At 38.3% G+C, this 19,648-nt stretch overlaps 2 protein-coding genes across 2 annotated transcripts in view; one reads left to right on the plus strand and one right to left on the minus strand.

Annotated features, from left to right (window-relative positions):
* DSC1 (desmocollin 1) overlaps positions 1 to 19,648 on the plus strand; it is a 333,497-nt gene that overhangs the window by 1,629 nt on the left and 312,220 nt on the right. Inside the window, exon 2 of the mRNA XM_082699479.1 lies at positions 7,266 to 7,362. The gene's annotated coding sequence lies outside the window, so the exon portion shown is untranslated. The remainder of the gene's footprint in view (positions 1 to 7,265; positions 7,363 to 19,648) is intronic.
* Positions 14,576 to 19,648, minus strand: part of DSG3 (desmoglein 3) — a 33,048-nt gene continuing 27,975 nt past the window's right edge. The window contains exons 14-16 of the mRNA XM_082699051.1: positions 19,292 to 19,355; positions 17,440 to 17,687; positions 14,576 to 16,253 (exon numbers count right to left, since the gene is read on the minus strand). Of these exons, the coding sequence (XP_082555177.1) occupies positions 15,636 to 16,253; positions 17,440 to 17,687; positions 19,292 to 19,355 (930 nt within the window). The 3' untranslated portion in view covers positions 14,576 to 15,635. The remainder of the gene's footprint in view (positions 16,254 to 17,439; positions 17,688 to 19,291; positions 19,356 to 19,648) is intronic.

Below are 19,648 nucleotides of genomic sequence, written 5' to 3' on the forward strand. Positions count from 1 at the left end.
ACTAACTTTCTAGGAAGAGTGTGTTTAGTTTTCCACTGTGTTTCCAGTGCCTAGAACAGTGCTGAGTGCCAGGGAGACTCTTAAGCATTGGGCGCATAATTAAATCAGGAGAGAAGTTATATCTTCTAGTTTCCATTCCTTTCTCTTGAGCTAGATGTGGTTGGTAGCACGTTGGTGATAATTCTCATTCCCCAGAACTCTGGGAAAACTCCTAAATAAACAAGGCAGGCTTTACCGAAACACTTTCACAAATCAACCCTGGAGACTGTATATAAATCCTACCTAAAATTAGTGCTCTTGTACCTGAGTCCTATAGGCAAGTATTGAGAGTTTGGTTTCTGTTTAGTAATGAACATAACTGTAGCTTCCAGAATAAGAAATAGCTAAAGCAAATTTTATTTCTGTTGGATTGTTCAGCTCCCTCAGAGACCGACAAAGTCAGTTTCAATATTGTATTCTTTTTAAGACATTTATTCCAAGGCTTTGAGAGAAAGTGTGACTACATGCATTATCCAGTACTATTGTATGTCATTCTTAAAATTGTTCCCCTTTAAAAATTCTGAAACTTATGACTCATTGAGTTAAAGGCAGTTGTTCAGAGTCAAACACAGCTAGTACTCTAGCTCCTGACTTCTTTCTCCTGGCATGAGAGTAAATCTATTTCATAAATCTCTGTACACAGGAGCAAATAATCATTACCGACAAAGCACTTGAGTGCCTTAAAATAAATTGAGTGTTAACAAGGTGTGAAAGATTTAACTTACAGGGTTTTCCCCCTAAATTAGTTGAACATTATATAGTAAATGTACTTTTCTTAAAACATGTACTTATTAAAAAAATAACAAAAACATGTACTTACAATGCATCAGTTTGAATTATACTTTGTGCAAATAATTAATGTCTAGAGATACTCAAAATACCTACCTGAGTTATGCTTCCCATAATACTTTGGTTTACACACACACAGAGATGAGAATAAGTTTCAAGTGATTGGCTTATTAGAGTCATCTCTTAATATTACCTAAAACATAAAAATTTTGTAGAAATAAAAACTAATGTGTCCTTTATCTACTATCACTAGCTCTTTACTCCCGACATGTTGTAGCATCAAAGAACACTTTATGCATCAGGCGTTCTTGGGAAATAGTTTGACAGATGGCTGACCCTTTAAATCTACTGAAAATCTCAGTGCATGTATTAGAATTCATGTCAAAAAGATGAGAGCTAAATTGGGTAATTTCTGATTTCTAAATTATAATGTATGGCCATTACAACATAAAAATAGTCCTTATGATCAGGAGGCTTACTAACAGGACATCTATAGATAAAAGTTATGTAGATATAAGAGAAAATATGAAATACCGCTACATAATGTGAAAAGGGCAGAAAAAGAAGGAATCCCTTTCCTGGCATCACTCCACTCATTTATTTGTCAATTTATTCAACATTTAGTTTGTCCCAGTTTACCAAACATTTCATTTGCATTTTATTGGGAATAAAATAAGTTGGGACGATAAATAAGTATTTCTTCATCCCAAGAAGCAAAAATAAGTACTTATGAAATAATATAACTGCAGAACTTATAAACTATTATAAACGCAGTGGTCAAACTATATGCAGGGTATAATGCAAACCTAGGATTTGCATAGTCCCAAATTCACACTGACAACCATGATATTAGAGAAGGTTTTCAGTAGGGACTGTGGGGATGGTGTGGTGAGCTGATTCTTAAAGGATGAGTAATTGTGAGGAGGCACTGAACTCACCAGGACAGAGTAACTCAAAACATAGGCACTGTTGGTGGGAAGAAATCATTCTTTTAACCACATTAACACAAACAAGGGAGTCAGAAGTAAAAGCTTTTTTTTTTTTCCCAGTGAAAATTGTATTGAGATATTAAAGCAATATCTGATTAGAAAAGACTAGCAAGTAGTTTGAAATGAGAAGGAAAATGCAATTGCAGGTAGATTTAGGAGGCAGAAACAGTCACCTAATTTTCTTTCTTTCTCCATCCTTTTCATATTGTCTGTCCCCCTGTTAAATGCTATAGCTTTTGAGTTCTTTCCTTTCCTTCTTACTTGGTACTGAGATGATTCTATAGGCACTCTCTCTGTGCAAGCTTTCACTCCTGACCTTCTAACATGGGAATATTACCATCTGGATATTTCATGGGGACCTCAAAGTACCATAATAATTTTGTAGGGATGTCAAACTAACATACTGACCAAAAAAATTTTTGGCAATCCCTCTACACCTCTCCAGTTCAAGCCCATGACTTCCTTATATGCCTCTCACATGCTTTGTCAGCTTGGCCATCCAAGCCAAGAACACGAGAGTCATTCCCAATTCAACCTTTTCCATACTCTCCATCTGCAGTTAGTTACCTTTCCCTTCATTTTCTGGGCTGCTGTTTGAAATGATTCATACAATCTTTGCAGCAGCGATCACACTGTGGCTCCTGGTGATTTCACCCATGTCTGCTACTCTGCCTGTTTCTCTTTCTCTCAAGACTGTTAGTACTTAGAAAGCAGAGGTCATATCTTATTCATAGTGGACCCAACCCCTCATATCCAGCAAATATTTAGTGATCAATAAAGATTTGTTTAACTAAGCCCACATAGTAGAAGGAACTGATTATAAGTAAAAAGCAGGATTATAAGGGAAGGTTTTTGAAGAATGCACTGTGAACAAATTAATGGTGGATCTGGTCAGAAAACGTTGGTCTGGGATTCTGTGTGTGTGTGTGTGTGTGTGTGTGTGTGTGTGTGTGTGTGTGATGTACACAGGCATAGATGCATGCACACATATACACACATGTGTGTTGGTCTATGTATGTGTGTTTTCCCCAAACACACTGCAGCTCAAGAACAGGAGAAGGATGGCAGGTGGTGATGTGAGTTAGGGCTACAGAGTGGCCTGGCTGATAGTGAAGACGTGTGTCAGTATACACATGGAACTGAGTGTGGCACTAGGGGATGGACAGGATGAAGCTGGAGGAGTTTAGGGGACAGTTGAGAAGACAGTGTGTTACATTGGATATGAAGAAATGGGAGAGGATCCCGCTGCCCCTTAATCCTGGGGAAGGAGGCCTGGTCCTTTTCCACAGAAGACAAGGCAGGGGTGGCATCACAGACACTAGAGTCAGGATGTTGATATTCTCATGGACTTCCCAGTTAGATGGATCAAGAGCCACCAACACCTTGGGCAGGGAGAGATGGGAACTGGCCAGCTTGGAGTGGAGGATGGCTTTATTGCCTTTCTGAACTAGAACTAACAGAGTAGTAATCAAAGCCTCGCAGACTGCAAGCCCTGTGGTCTAGCACGGAGAACCCAGCATGTCCTTAATGAACAGTCACCACACTCTGGGGCAGGAGCAGTCAGCCCTGAGAGCACAGCTGCTGGCACCAACACCCTGAAAGAGTGAGAGCCCCATGCAGTGAGGCACAGTGTCTAACAGAGCTGATCCCCCCAGGCTCCTCCTTGTGAGTCAATATATGGGCCTGGCTGGAGGCAAAGGCGGAAGGAGATCCTTAACATTGTTCACAGGGCAGAGGAGAATTGGTGGATTTGCAATTGGTGCAATTGCAAAATGCTATTTGGCTCAGCCAGAAAACCAAAATTGCCCACTCTTGGGTCTAAGTAGAGTACTGATGATTCTTTTTTTTTTTTTTTAAGATTTTTTTTTTTTTTTAAGATTTTATTTCTTTATTTGACAGACAAAGATCACAAGTAGGCCGAGAGGCAGGCAGAGAGAGGAAGGGAAGCAGGCTCCCCGCTGAGCAGACAGCCCGATGTGGGGCTCGATCCCAGGACCCTGGGATCATGACCCGAGCTGAAGGCAGAGGCTTTAACCCACTGAGCCACCCAGGCGCCCCTTTTTTTTAAGATTTTATTTATTCACTTGACAGAGAGATAGAGAGCACAGGTAAGCAGAGCAGCGGGCAGAGGGGGAGAGAGAAGCAGGCTCTCTGCTGAGCAGCGAGCCCAATGAGAAGCCCGATCCCAGGACCCTGGAATCAAAACCTGAGCCAAAGGCAGCTGCTTAACCCACGGAACCACCCAGGTGCCCCAAGTACTGACGATATCTTAAGAGATTCTTTTTTCTTTTTCTTTTTCTTTGTTTTTTAAGATTTTATTTATTTGACAGAGATCAGAGAGATCAGAAGTAGGCAGAGAGAGAGGGGGAAGCAGGCTCCCCACTGAGCAGAGAGCCCGATGCAGGGCTCCATTCCAGGACACTGAAATCATGACCTGAGCCAAAGGCAGAGGCTTAGCCCCCTGAGCCACCCAGGTGCCCCAAGATATTTTTTTTTTTAAATGAATCACACTAGTTTTAAAATGTGATAGGACTATAATAATGCTGGATCACAGTGTGCCCAAATAAGTGGTGTCTAGAAAGGCTCAGCAAACTGCTGGTGTCCCATCAGAAGCCCCTCCCTGCCAATGATTAACGTCCGGAATCCTCTAGCTGAAGGTGCCCTTAGCCGTTACATGCATCATACTGGGAGGGCAGCATGTTAATCTCTCGTCAGTCATTTACACCGTAACAGACACCACAGATTGAACAGGTATGCTCCACCTCCGAGTCTTGGCACTCTCCATTCCCTTTCCCTAAAAGGTTCTGTTCTAGACCAGTACAGTGTTTACTCCCTCACTCTTTACTTTTTGTGCCCCACAAATAAGACCTTATCGGTGAGGCCTTCTCCGAACACTCATTTACAAATTAAAATACTCCCAGCCCCAGAGCTCCCCATGCCCCTTCCCTGCTTCATTTTTTCTTCTTGGCACATTGCAATCTAAAGACTACGCATTTATATATTATCTGTTGCCATTTACTACAACGTAAACTTTGTAAGGGCTGGAAGTTTTCTCTGTGAACTGCTCTGTATCCAGCACCTAGAACTTTGCCTGAACCCTTGTAGGTCTTCAGTAAATGTAAGTTGAGTACATGCATGAATGAATAAGTGAGTACATCTTTGAGGTTATTTTGGAGGCTGGGGTGTGGGTGTATGCATGCATATGTGGGTGTGCCTTTAAAGTGAGAGTAAAGGGGAAAGGACAAGAGACAATTATATTCCTGGAAAGATGTCAGTAAATGTCTCCAAAATAAGGTGGACAAAAATCACTCTTCCTCACCATTTTCTTAAGGATGGACCTTGCTAAGCCTGGCTGAACAGTGTAAAGTGAAGTTCAGAGGCCAGTGGAGAACATTGCTGTGTTAAGACTCCCTTTTTTGGGCACCTGGGTGGCTCAGTGGGTTAAAGCCTCTGCCTTTGGCTCAGGTCATGATCTCAGGGTTCTGGGATTGAGTCCCGCATCAGGCTCTCTGCTCAGCTGGGAGCCTGCTTCCCTCTCTCTCTCTGCCTGCCTCTCTGCCTACTTGTGATCTCTGTCAAATAAATAAATAAAATCTTAAAAAAAAAAAAAGACTCCCTTTCTTTCAGGGATGACAAAGTGCAAAGCCATAAACCATATGGAAAATATCTTTCCTTCTGGAGGTGAACAAAGCAAGCATTCATTAACAGGATTGTTGGGAACGTTGATTTTATCTCCTCAACTACATTTTCTGTTTTGTTTTGTTTCGTTTTTTTTTTTTTTTTTTAGTAGGCTCCACACTCAATGTGGGGCTTGAACTCAGAACCTTGAGATCAAGAGTTGCATGCTCTACCCACTGAGCCAGCCAGGTCCCCTCGGCAACTATAGTTTCTGAAAAAGAAATTTTCAGAATAAGTTTCTGGGCTTGGTGTTTACCCCAAGATTTGTTTGATTTGTTTATGGGAATTCTTGGAAAGATAAGGGAAATAGCCCTGGCTAGGAAGATGGGGGGAGAGTATTTGGTATTTAACCACAGCTCTGGACTGTAATCCATCCCCAACGTGACAGGACATGCCGGGCTTGCAGGCAGGCCTGGGAGAGTTTACTGAGGGTGTCAGGCAGAAATCATCACGCTGACTCAATGTGAGTAATGAGCCTACAGAGACACACAGGAAAAAACCCTCAGAAGACAGAAAAGACTATTGGTTTCTTGGCAGTTATTTCATTCTTTTGCACATAGACAAGGGATGTTCTTATATTTAAGGAAAAAGTGAAAGAGAAGCAATTCAGTAGTTTTGGAAAGAACACTTGGACGTATCATATTGATTGTTAAAGATCTTTCCAAATAGTAGGGAGTAATAATTATAAGTACTCTAGTAGAGAGAGGCAGAATCTCAAAAACAGTGAACGATTTTCATTTTAATGAAAAAAACAAGGATTGGAGGAAATGAAATTTCTTTTATTTATCTTTCAGAATTCATCTTGGTGATGGCGGTGTTTTATTTCAGCACCATACCAGTCAATGTAATAATCTGTTAATAATCAAGCTCTGTAATTTGTGAATGGCTTACTTATTAAAATGATTAGAGCACATCTAAAGTTATTCAGTAATGATGTTACTTACTTGCATTTTGACATCCATCTCGGGTGGAGAGAGTTTATTTCCCCGGGAAGGCCTTTGCAGCCTCTAGGGGATCTTGTCCACAGGAGGATGTGAGCTTGTGAATATCATCTGTAACCTGTGTCATGAAGGGGAAAAAAAAATATGGGGAACCACTGTTTTGGAACACGTTTGCATGAGCTGTACTGACTAAAAGTTATAATGTAATTCTTGAGTCCCAAATTATTTTTTTGTGAATGGCAGATTATATCTGTGTAGTAACTTCACTTTTGTAACAAAAGTAATTGAAAATATCTTAATATGATAAATAATAATTTAATTAACTCAGGTACATCTATACACACCCAGGGAATTGGAGAATTAAAGCGGTCTTTCAAATATAAGAAAAGAGATTCAAAATTTCTCTAGTGCCTGAGGATTTTAGGAAGATGTTCATTTTTAAACCTGATTTGTTTGAGCTGTACTTTTTTTTTTCCTTTTTCTTTCTGTTTTGGCAGTGGACTGATTTTGAATTTCATCCCCCTCTCTAGTTCCCACATAGAGATTTTACTAGACAGAAATATGTTTAAATGCTAAGCAAACCAGTTAAGCAAAACACTGATTCAAAGAAGGCAACAGGAAAAAATTTCTCTTGATAATTTAACTTTAAATATCACAGTGACCCATACTCACTTCTGTAAGTACATTTGTGGTTAAAGACTTTTTTTAATTCATAAAGATCATTATGAACATTACTATATGCCTTGAAAGCAGATCTCTTGTTTGACTGGGCAGTTATCTGCTAATTTACCATGACACTGTTTTTTTTTTTTTTTTTTTTTTTTTTCAGGTGGACCTCTCTTAACGTTTACTGAAACAATATCTGAGTGATGTCATACCTTTTGGGAAAGTCACACCCGTTTCATGTAGACTCAGCTACAATAGAGGTAAGTCAGTCAACAAAGACTTCTTGTGACTAATTCTTCTCTGGGTATGAAAGAGGAAGAGAGTGTATCATCATACTTCTTTCTTAATTTTAAGATTAGAGCATGCATCTGAAGTAATCAGGACATTTGATGACAAGTCAACAAATTAAGCAGAGTAGTATTACAGGGAAGACTTAGAGGTGAACAAAGTAAAACCCATGTGAAAGGTCATGTTAAAGGATTGATTTATGGTTCATAAAAGTGCCATTCTGAGTTTCCATTGTTTGGCACTGTGGGAGAATCCGTCTACATGGTGGAATTTTCAGTAGTTGGAATCGTAAGTCTACAGAGTGTGGTTTATGTTTATTATACCTTTGATTTTTACCTCAGGAGTATGGATAAGCCATCCGAAATAAACAAAAAAATCAGAGGAAGATTGGGGCTTCTAGGTTTTCAGGAATAATAAGATGGTGGGACGTCTATGGAACATGTCATTTACTTTTATTTCTTAGAGACTAGATGCCTGAGGTGTATTTGTCAGAATGTGAAACCTGAGTCCCAGGTATGCTCTGTGGCCCTACATGGACAGATGCCAAATATGTGATTTGAGGGACCCTGGAAAGTGTTTATGCCTAAAACACCTCAATTCCTGACCTATGACCTAATGATAATGGAAATCACTTTGTTTTCTAAGTAAACAGATATTGAGTATTAAAGATATCTATTCCAAGGAGGAATAACAAAGTGCTGCTGTGATTGATACTTTATCTTGAATTAAATTACCAAAACAACTATCAATTGTTTTATTAATTATTAATTTGTTTAATTAATTATTAATTATTTTATTAATTATTAAAAACTTATCAACTAGTTATGGTCAGTTTTTTAAAGGAATCAGGAGGTAGTGATTCTCAAAACATTAGGCATCGCATGTTTGAGAAATAAGGTAAAAAAACATGCAAAGGAAAACAAATTTCATTTCCTTCAATTTTATGTTGGGTCAACTAGTTTTTGCAAATGAAACTCTTTTTCATGTGGCTAGCAACTTGGCACCGTATATCATAGAAACTGAATATAAAGTGTGGTCTCTTCTGTGTGTGTTGTAATTGCTATTCTGTTGGTGTTATCTAACATATGGATACTACAGAAGGTTGGGTTAAGAGCATCATTCCTTTCACGCTAATTTTCAAGTAACTTTTTTCCCCCAAAGCCACCTGGCTGCCCTATTCTATTTGGTGGAAATGATATAATTAAAAGTCTTAGAGGTCTTAGAGGGCTCACTGGGTCAGTCTAACTCTTGATCTCAGCTCAGGTCTTGATCTCAGGGCCCTGAGTTTGAGCCCTGCCTTGGGTTTCACGCTGGGTGTGGTGACTACTGAAACAACAACAACAACAAAACTCAAGAGTGGAGAGGAAAAACCTCTCCACTCTGCCCTTTCCAAGGAAGCCCAACTGAAAACTTATAATCATCTGGTGATTTTAATCATTTTGGCTATCTAAGATAAAAATTTGGTATGAATAAATTCGTCTCTCTTTGCTTATGTGTTCAAAGGAGTTTCCAGTGTGGAGTGGCCTATGTGAATGAGGCAAAAGATTAGTGAAAAAGAAATATTGTAGTGGCAGTTTGGAGTTGCAGGAAGAGAATTAACCTAGTCAATTCCTAACTCTGCCCTTGATAAACAAGTTGCTTTTCACCATGTTTGAACATCTGTAAAACAAGGTTTTGGATCAGATAATATAGATGTTTAGAGTTTGTATGGTTTTAATACTTTGCATGTCAGTACTCTTAACTCTATGTTGAGTTCATTTTGAAGATTTAAATTATAATGATAAAAACAATAAAAAATAACAATCTTTACGAGCACTTACTCTGTCCTCAATGCACGCTTGTAACCTCTTTACAAAAACCTCCTGATGTAGGTAAGGACTATTATTTCCATAATAATAGTCCAGGGAGGTGCAGAGTGATTAAGTAACGTGCCCAAGGACACACAGCTAGTAAGTGGTGAAGCTAGGGTTTGAACTCAAATAGTTGTCTACAAAGCTTAACCTCTTAACTGTTAACTTAAAACACACAATTAAAAAAACAAACCGCATTAAAAAAATTCAAATTTATCTTTTGTTAATCATTAAAACACAATACAGTTGTTTTGATTGACTAATAGAATGACATTTTAGAATTTTCTCATGGGCCCTGGAGTAGTAACTTTGATTTTGTACAAAGTTTAGCAGGCTTTCTTTGCCCAACAAATCCATGTTTCCTATCAAAATATTCAAAAACATCTCCTGACTTGTTCTTTCAGTGGAGACATCCTTTCCCAGCCAGAGCTGGCAGAAGTAGCAAGAACATGTGTTGGCTTGTTCTGGAGGCTTTGGTGTGAAATAGGTTTGCATAGAATAGAAGAGCTTCTATCATCTTGGCAGCAAATGTCTTTGTTGCTGGTTTGCCTCTTTGACAGAATTTCCAAAGATCAGTACAACAGACCCTTCTGTTGCAGAGTCTGAGAAAGTGTAAGGAGGAAGAGTAGCGAGTTAGAAGATGAACTTATATTTCAACTGTAGCAACCATAATTTGTGAGGAAAAATTAATAGCAATTTATAACAGTGGAGAGGAAGAGGGAAGATGCAGGAAGGAATATTGTCAGAACTTATTAGACTGTTTATTACATATTAAATTTTTTGTCATATAAGAAGTTGTATATAATGAATGTGTTTAACTTGATGAGTTTGGTGGTAAGTATACACCTATGAAACCATCACCACGGTCTATGCCATGAAACTATTCATTTCCTCCAAAAGTTTCCTCCCTCTCTCTTATTTATTATTCTTATTCTTATTATTAATGACAAGAAGACTGAATACAAGATTTACCCTTTTAGCAAAATTTATGTATACAATACATTATTGCTAACTATAGGTTCTATGATGTACAGTAGATCTCTCGAAGTTATTCATTTTATCTAAATGAAACTTTGTGCTCTTTGACTAATACTTCCACTTCCTATGACACAGTTGACTACTAATCTAAAGTTGAGGATGTCAGCCCTACATGAGAATAATTAAGAGTTTGGTCAAACAAGGTCTTTTCATTATGCTTTACCTGAAGAAAAATTAGGTGGAAAATCTGGGTGGTTCTTTTCTTTTTAATAAATCTGGAGAGCAGACTCTGCATGCAGAAACTTTCTATCTGCAACACAAACCAAGCGTCACTGTCTGTTCCATGGGTCTGATGATGGAAAGACACTGCTTCAGCTACACCGAGCTACTTGCTTACCTGAGGGTGTGTGTGTGTGTGTGTGTGTGTGTGAGTGTGTGTGTTACCCCCAGGTTAGGACCACATAATTCTTACTATCAACATGGTCAGTTGGACGTGGGAAGACATGACTGAAGTTAATCTCACTTTTTGTGTTTAAATACTCATATTTGGCTTAGTTACAATGCCTTTTTGCAGGAGTGGAAACCATGTCATTATCCCATTTAAATAAATACAAGATTACCTGATTCTGTGCTGCTTTATAATTAAGAGAGTTCTTTGCAATCCTCTTTTGGTTATGAAAGAATATAAATACTTCCTTTGCCTTCTGAGGAAAGGAAGACATACATGTTCTTTCAATCTGAGTGTTTTGCTTATATTAGGATTTCATACTCTGTGTTTTCACACAGCTTTTACTGTTTGCTAACTTACTAATGACAAATTCAGTGCACAGAAAACATCAGAGATGTACCAAGGCATAAACTTAAAAATATGATGGTACTTCATGAAATAAATGTGGAAGGAGAGATAGTATTAAGGCGTAAAATAGTACTTGTTGTTGTTCAGTTGTGTTGTTTTCTACAAATCATGGAAACACTGAGGTGAAGGGACCCATTTAAAGTTATCATATAAAAAAATGAAATGGAATAAAACAAAAATCAGGGTCTTAGATACAGAGAACAGACTGGTGATTGCCAAACGTGGGGCATGGGAGGTGGGGAAAATGGGTGAAAGGGTTCAAAAAGTACAAACTTGGTTATAAATAAGTCATGGGGATATAATATACAGCACGGTCACTATCATTAACAATACTGAATTGCATATTTGAAAGTTGTGAAGAGGGTAGATCTTACAAGTCCTTATCACAAGAAAAAAATTTTTTATAACTATGTATGGTGATGGGTGTTACCTAGACTTACTGTGTTGATCATTTCTCAATATGTATTAATATTGAATCAGAATCTCTCCATATAAAGTTACTTTTACATCTAGCTACATGTCACACATGACCCCTTCTAAATACTGTGCTATCAAAGTAATCCTTAAGGAGTTGATCAGAAAGGAGATTCCATGACTTTTGGGGAGTTTGTTTTCCTTATTAAATGTGAAAGAGATGTTCATTGTGCCCTGAAAAATAAAGCTCACATATACCTCAAAATAGCAGCAAATCATATACTTGTTTCTTTCTATCCATTCCTTTGTCTCTACCTTTTTCTCTATCTCTCATTCTTAGATACATATAGAAATATAGAGATTGCCCTGTCCTCTATGTCCAAATAGATATATTTGTCTACAATGTACTGCTTCTTTAATCTTTCGAATTATATCTAGATTTCTGGTTTTTAAAAAATTATCTTCATTGTTTTCTTTGTATTTCCAATTTTTCATGCTCTACTCAAGTCTTAGGGCTGAAAGGAAGCAGATTATTTTGACAGAGTAATGGTTATATATTATTATTGCTTTCTATTGTAAATAACTGTAGATAAACCTTTACATTTATGTCACTTTACTGAATGACTTTGAGGTAGTAATTTGCTTCTCTGGATCTCTGTTTGCCTCATTATAATTAGAGTTACTGTAAGAATTAAATTAGAATATGTAACTAACAGTCTTGGCCAGCTGGTGGGGCTTACCGGTGTCTAGTTTCTTCCTACTCTGGTAACTGTATCCATTTGCACTTGTTCTTTTAGACCATCATTCTCTTGAGTTTTAACTGTATCTGCATTGTGTTTAGATTATTCTGTTTTGCATTTGTTGAAAAGAAAGTCTATGTATAAAGGAAAAAGAAAGTAAAGACACCAACCTTGAAGGGCCCATGTCTTGTCACGGAGGGATCAAGCAGAGGAGAAGGAATCTCAGTCTTCATTGTGGAAAATGTGTTGCTTCTGGCACCTGTAAATCAAACAATTATCTTCTTTTCTTTATCAATTCCCCCCTCCCACTTAAAAATGATCTCAGACTGTGCTGTTGAACAAGTATTAAGCCATATAATCTCTGACTCAGAGTTATTTGTAGACCCAGTGCAGGAGTCTGAATATACTCAGTATTTTCTGCAGGAGTGCAGAAAACACTGAATTGCCAATAACAGAAAGGAGAGATCCTTAATGTTTACTTGTTTCTTAATTGTTAGTTGCATTGAAGCTTGAGAGTTGAGTGTGTTTTTTTTTCATGCTCTTCCTTGAATTTTGACAATTAAGATACATTGATCTTGCTGTTTTTATTCTTCAAACTTTCTATAAATTGGAGGATGAGGGGATATTTTTGGAATTTACCTACAGGGGCTTCATTTTTTCCTGGGTTTGATTCGGAATGTCAGAATCAAATCATCCCCTTTCCTTCACTCTACGCCCACTCTAACCCAGTTTCTGCTCCTCATACACCAGATCCCAGTTGAACTGTATGGATTAAAGAATAAGGACGGTCAGCCAAGGCAAGATTTGAAGTTCCAAAGGGACTTTTTGTGGCATCCCTTTAAAGAAAGACATAAAAATAACAGACATTTATTGGGAGACACATCCAAGCTGCTGGGGCTGACAGCTGTCCCCAGATCCATGGTACATTTTTCATCATGTTAGGCTGGAAACCTTACCTTCTTTTTACTCCAGCTTTTGTCTCTGAGGCATCATTGCATGTCAGAACTTTTGCCTGAAAGATCATTCCAAACTACCAAACAAATAATAAATGACTTAAAACATCTCGTTAATAAAAGACTGCTCTGACCTCATCCAGCACTATTTCCACCTGAAGAAGAGATCCTGAGTCCCCAGGTACTTCCTTCCTGCGTGGGAGGATGGGCAAAAGGTGTTAGCTAGAAAAAAAATATAAAATACTGATAAAAATACATATGTAAGTCAGTTTCTTACCTTATATTTCTTAGTAACTGTTAATTCTAGAGAGTAGCTCACCTTTTACTAAATGGTTAAGGAAGTACTCATGTTTGTTGCCAACAGTTTTATTATCTCAGTGTTATACTGTTGAAGTTTCAGCATATACTGTTTAAAATTTATAATACATCAAGTAAAAAGACAGTTTTAAACATTTTTCTTTTTTTTTTTTTTTGCTTAAAACAATTTTTATTTTTGGTGAAAAAATACAGATACATTTTTGCTTTGAATTTACTTTTACATGGCAATTCAAGGTCCTTCTAGACAAGATGAGTCTATTTTTATTTTAAAACACATTTAATTTCAATTTTTCCCTTAGAGAGCCTTTATGACAGTGACAGAGTTTCCTCTGTAGTTTGGCAATGCAGCGAAATTCCCATTTCATCATAAGTTGGGTTTTAAGAGGCAACGCCAAAATTCTTTGAGGATCCTGAAGACACTTTTGAACTTGAAATAAGGATTATTATGATTATTAATTTAATTCTCATGCATCACAGAGGCACACATCAACCATGTGTGATCTAGACTCCAGGACAAGCTTCTGTTGAGAAGAGCCAGCCACAGTGATAATAGCAAGGCAGCTTCCTCAGGACCTGGCAGCCGCTCCACAGGATCTAAGTCCCCTCACCTCAAGATGGGCACACTGCAGGTGTTGTTGAAACAGTGGGATTATCTTAAAAGAACAGATTGCCCACTCTTCTTGGCCATCCTAGCACATACCTTCCTGGTAGTCATGCATGGCACCAGGGGGAGGGAAGGATGTTAGATGTAGGGACATTTAGGAGGTCTCTTTCCTCCCAGCGAAGCTTAGGATTGTATCCTTCTGTGTTAAAAGATACTTTATTACTTTGCATTCCATCTGGAAAAACAAATAGATTTTGAATGTGGCTGACAACAAAACAGGGAGAAGTCTTTTATATACAATTAGAGATAGTGGAGCTGGACAATGACCTTGTAAAGACTCAGCTAAAACAAGAATGTTGATAAGAAGGTAGGGTGTTCTCTAGGGGCTAAAGGCTGAAGATGAATGACTTGAAATGATTTGAAGAGCTGCACTGCTATCGGTGCATATGAAATAATGAATTCAAAATCTTCATTGTTTTGCTAGAGAATTTAGTTGTAGCTGTTTCAAAGTACGGAGGCTTAATAAAATAGAGGTTAATGATAATCCCTTTCCATCTCCCTTTTTGACTTGAAATGGGGGCTTATAATACATATTCAAAAATTTCACCCTATGTTAATCTAGTCAGAGGCCTCTTTTCCTTATGAGAAAAACCATGTTTGTATTCTCACAAAGTCTGTAGACATTGTTAACGTAATAAACATCACTATCTGTCATCTGCAAATTACATCTACTCACTGACATTTACAAAATAGAGAGTAATTTTCAAGAACTATTAACACAGGATTTGTACTGAGAAATGTATACCAAGGAGCTCAAAGTAAGATATTTTCTTTGGATAGATCCTTTCAAAGTAATTTAGAAAAACACAAAATATTATTTACACCATACTAAACTTTCCTAAATGCTCTATGATATTTTCTTATCAAACTGTATTTTGAGAATGGAAGGATATAGATATAGCAAGTTTAATGCATAAGCCAGTAGCCCTGAGCTTGAGCAAAAGATGCACTTAGGGTCTCCCAACACCGAGAAGATGACAACTCAGCTGCAACTATTTCCCTTTTCCAAGCAGCTCAAAATGCTTTAGCAAAGACCTTATGACTCTTACGTCATTATTAGTGACATAAGAAAAGGTGACAGAGACAAGAACTCGGGCTCTTGACTCCAAGTGCTTAATCCAATAAAACACGCTGCATTTTAGTTAAAGGGACAAATACATTTCTTTGGTACTGCAAAAAGAGAAGTTTAAAAGTTGTTAATTATTAATTGGAATTTTCCCACTAAATATGATCTCAAGATTTTTGGAAAAACATCCAGATTTACTACCACTTGAATGGTATTTGAGAAGTGAAAGTCACAACATGACCCAGTTTGGGGATATTAACTAGAAAATTTAAACTGATCAAGCTCGGTTTAGGAGATTGCAAAATAAGTGCCCAGTTAGACTAATACTGTGAGCTTTGCTATGCTCCTTTGAACAATTTGGTCCAAATAATATATTCAGCCAATATGTTATTCCAGTTCATTCTGATCATATCAGACGGGAACAAGGATCTTCTATACAGATCATATTACGTGACCCCCTTATCTCCATCGGAGTCTGTAGGTTGCCAGGAACATTGGAAATGGGACCAATCACCCTTTCTGTCACTATTACATTTTGCGTGAGAAGTGGCTCAGAGACTGTAGTGGAAGGTTGCACGAGAGAACCAGAGGCCGAGTAAGTCTCTGTTACCAAATAGCTACCATGCTGCAGAGGGTCAGGGATGGAAACAGCTGGCTGCAGAACAGAGCCGGAAGCAGACAAAGCAGAGGTTCCTTGACTGCCTGACAAAGTCTGGCCCCTAACAGATTCTGGCTGTTGGACTCCTAGGGAATAGCCACAGGATTCCATGCCCAAATGGCTGTCTTTGGAAGGTGGCTGAAATTGTTGGGCTTCTTCATCGATCCCGAGGCTTATCTCTGCAAGCTTTTTAAATTTGGGGCCGAGCGAGTCCAAGAAGCTGTCATCCAGCTCATCGGCAATAAAACTGCAACAACCCAAGGAGCCCACGGGAGAACCGGGGGCACCCATTCCTTCATTATCATAGATCAGCAAGCAGTCATTTGCTTCCTGGGCATCGTCTTCCTCTGCACAGGCAAATGCTTTCTAAAGGGGGAGAAAAGTGGAAAAAATGAATTTTCAAAGAGTCTCAGCTGAAGAATGCAACACTGTTCATAGAACTCAAGAATTATCATGAATGCCTAATTTAGGTAATCCACAGAAACAAAGCCAAACTCTGGGTATCAGCAATCTTGTAAGAGAAACTTGTTGGAGAACAGTGTAGCTGTCATTCCTTTGGAATTGAATCTAGCCTAGGCTCACGTTTTAAGTCTGGGTTTTGAAGGCACTGGCATGGATTTGGACCTACAAAACCAACGTGTTCAAAACCTGGAGGTTATTCACTGGGCCCAGTGTGGGGGTCCCTGTTTGTGCTACTGTAAATGCATGTCTTTGTGTTTAGGGGTGGGGACAGGCATCCCACTTACACCATCTAAGCCAGCTCTCAGCCAGACTGGGGCCTTGGCCTAGATTTCCCGACCCATGCGGGAGCCTGACCCATAACGAGGGCCCACACCACATCTCAGAATATCCCAAGAGATCCATCCCAAACAAGCTCTCCCTGCCAGTCAGTGTGAGACAATACCTTCTCAGCAACAGTTCTGATCCCAGAATTTACCAGGTCTGATACCAAAACTCCATAGGAAATCTCTTCTACTGATGCACCAACCAAGAGGCAAGACCTGCCTCTTAAAGTCCTCTCTGTTCTTGAAACCGTTTTCGTTTCAGTTCTATGCTTCCTGACACTTCTTCTGACCTTTGATCACATCCCTTTTTTCCCACTTTTATTTCTGGGTCATTAATTTAATGGTTCTTCAGCATTTTGGGGCATGGACTCTTTTGAAAATGTGAAGGATACTATAACCCTGTCTCAGAAAAATATGCACATTTGACATACTTTATGGTACAGGGAACACAAGAGGCTGCTTTGTATATTTCTGCAGAGGATGCTGCTGATCCTGACACACAAAAGATTTTGCTTTCCATTGTTATTCCAGTCAGAGGGAGGAGGTGCCCCTTGTTATATTCTTTCCCTTTGTGTCTACCTACCATTTTTCCTTTTGACTAGTGGCCCAATTTTGGCCATCACCGTAGGTTATCTGCATTATTTTGGCAGAGAACCCTATTTTTTTCTTACATTTTAACAAGCTGTAAGTACAACAACGAATTGCAAAGAAAAAAGATCTCTAATGTACATAAGATAACAAAGCCACAGAGTTTTCTACCACATTACCTGAGAAAAGTAGGAGTCCAGGAAATTCATGCTTACTGCTCCTTCACCATAGTCTTTATTGGTTCCTCCTGTAGAATGCCTTGTTCTCATTGTTCCAGACTGTCCTGCAGAACCAATGCCAAGTCCAGTGACTCCTCCAAATCCTCCAGCGGCTCCAGATCCTGTAGCTGCTCCAAGTTTGGTGGTCAGTTCCATTCCCGAGGTTCCTTCTACCACCGTCCCTCCAGCATATGTATTTGTACAAACTTCTAAAAACAGGGAAGAAAATTCTGGAGCATCTTATGCTGTAATCGTTTTTTTTTTTTTCTTTTACTGTTTATTGGTATCAATGGGCAGATACCCAGTAAAGCAAATAAGTAGGAGAGATTACAATTATATGACTAGAGGTGATAAGAACATTCTAGGGTCTGTTATGAGAGAGTAACAGAGGAGGTGAGTCTGTACAGAGGATCTTCGCAGATGGAATAGCTCTGGAAACATACTAATTAAAAAATATACACAGGAAATAGATTTTCAGTGACAATAGCCAGAAATAGAAAAGTAAAAACAGAATATTCAGCACACAGCCATGGAAAACTTGTAATGCAATGCTTATTTGTTTTCAGGAAAAAGAAGAAATAAAAATTAAGCTATCATTGCTTTCAATATGGAAACCAAAGAGGAAATATCCATAATGTAATCATGCAAATTAGCAGATGCTAATTTAGTGTCTTGGTGTCTGAACACAATTTAAAGAGTTATGACTATTCTCCTTATCACCTTTACATTACACTTTCATGGAAAGTTAATTTTTTTCTAGAGAATTCTGAGTATAGTTTTTGCTCTGTAATTATAATCAGAGAACCAGGTGAGGATTGGGGTAGCTGATAAAGGCAGACATTTTGCAGTGATCTCATGCAGATTTTGTAGGCTAGACATTTAAAAACAATCTATTGCTAGGTATGGGGTTAAGATAAACTTTAGTATTAGGCACTAGGTCATATTGTTCCTGTAGTTTATGCCTTAATTGTGGCACTGAGACAAGATGAATAAAATAATTATTTGGTAAACCAAAGAAATGAATAAGTTCACCTATATGAGAGCATAAATGATCTTGTCCCATTATGACTGAATATAAAACTGATACGTGAACTCAAATCTAGGTATTGTTAGTTTTGGGGTAGGAAGAAGGGCAATAAGATTGAGAATGTGCACATATGAGGTTTAACTGCAAATATTACCAATGGTAAAAATAGTCAGAGTTGAGTGGTAGGCACATAGTATTTAGTATATTTTCCTTTACATTTTTCTACACGTGTGAAATCTTTTTTAATTAAAAAATTAGTAAGTGACTGAGAGCTCTACTTCAGTTTATTAAAGTTTAGAAAATGTATAACAAATCTTTGGATATTAAAAATGTGGCATCAGTGGGCAATGAATTTCAATGAACTTATTGAAACCCAAGCTTGGCCCTGGAATTGACTAATACACTAATAGTAAATCATTTCATTGAAACCCTATTTTAGTGGTAACATCTCCCAGCATGTGTGTATATATATATGCAAATTATTAAAAAATTATTTAGAACACTTCCTATTTTTCAGTATTGCTTATTTAACCCAGTATTGCCTTCAAAAATCCATTTGAGGGACGCCTGGGTGGCTCAGTTGGTTAAGCAGCTGCCTTCGCCTCAGGTCATGATCCCAGCGTCCTGGGATCGAGTCCCACATCGGGCTCCTTGCTCCGCAGGGAGCCTGCTTCTCCCTCTGACTCTGCCTTCCACTCTGTCTGCCTGTGCTCGCTCTCACTCTCTCTCTCTTACAAATAAATAAATAAAATCTTTAAAAAAAAAATCCATTTGATGTTTACTTACCAGAATTTTCCATGAAATCAGCTCCGTTGGCCGTGATAGGTGGCACGCAAATATTTGAGATTTCCTGTAAACCATGTTAAAGAAATAGATGTTTACAAATGAACCAGTTTCATGGTACTATGGGTGAAATGTGGCTCTTTGCAAAAGATGACTTTAGAAGAAGTCCAAATTCTTACAGGAGTAACCATTTTTATGGTTGGACATCTGAAGAGCTGTGATTCTAAAAGGCTCCATTTATTTCAGCCCTCACAAAGGCCTTCACAAAGGTCATGAAGTGTCTTATTTTTATACCCTATCACCCCCTTTCCAATCTGATTATAAATCTAATTTTGTTCTATGTGATTGAAAAAAACGTTT

The sequence above is a fragment of the Mustela nivalis genome (genome assembly GCF_964662115.1).
Source record: "Mustela nivalis genome assembly, chromosome: 14".
Taxonomy (NCBI): domain Eukaryota; kingdom Metazoa; phylum Chordata; class Mammalia; order Carnivora; family Mustelidae; genus Mustela; species Mustela nivalis.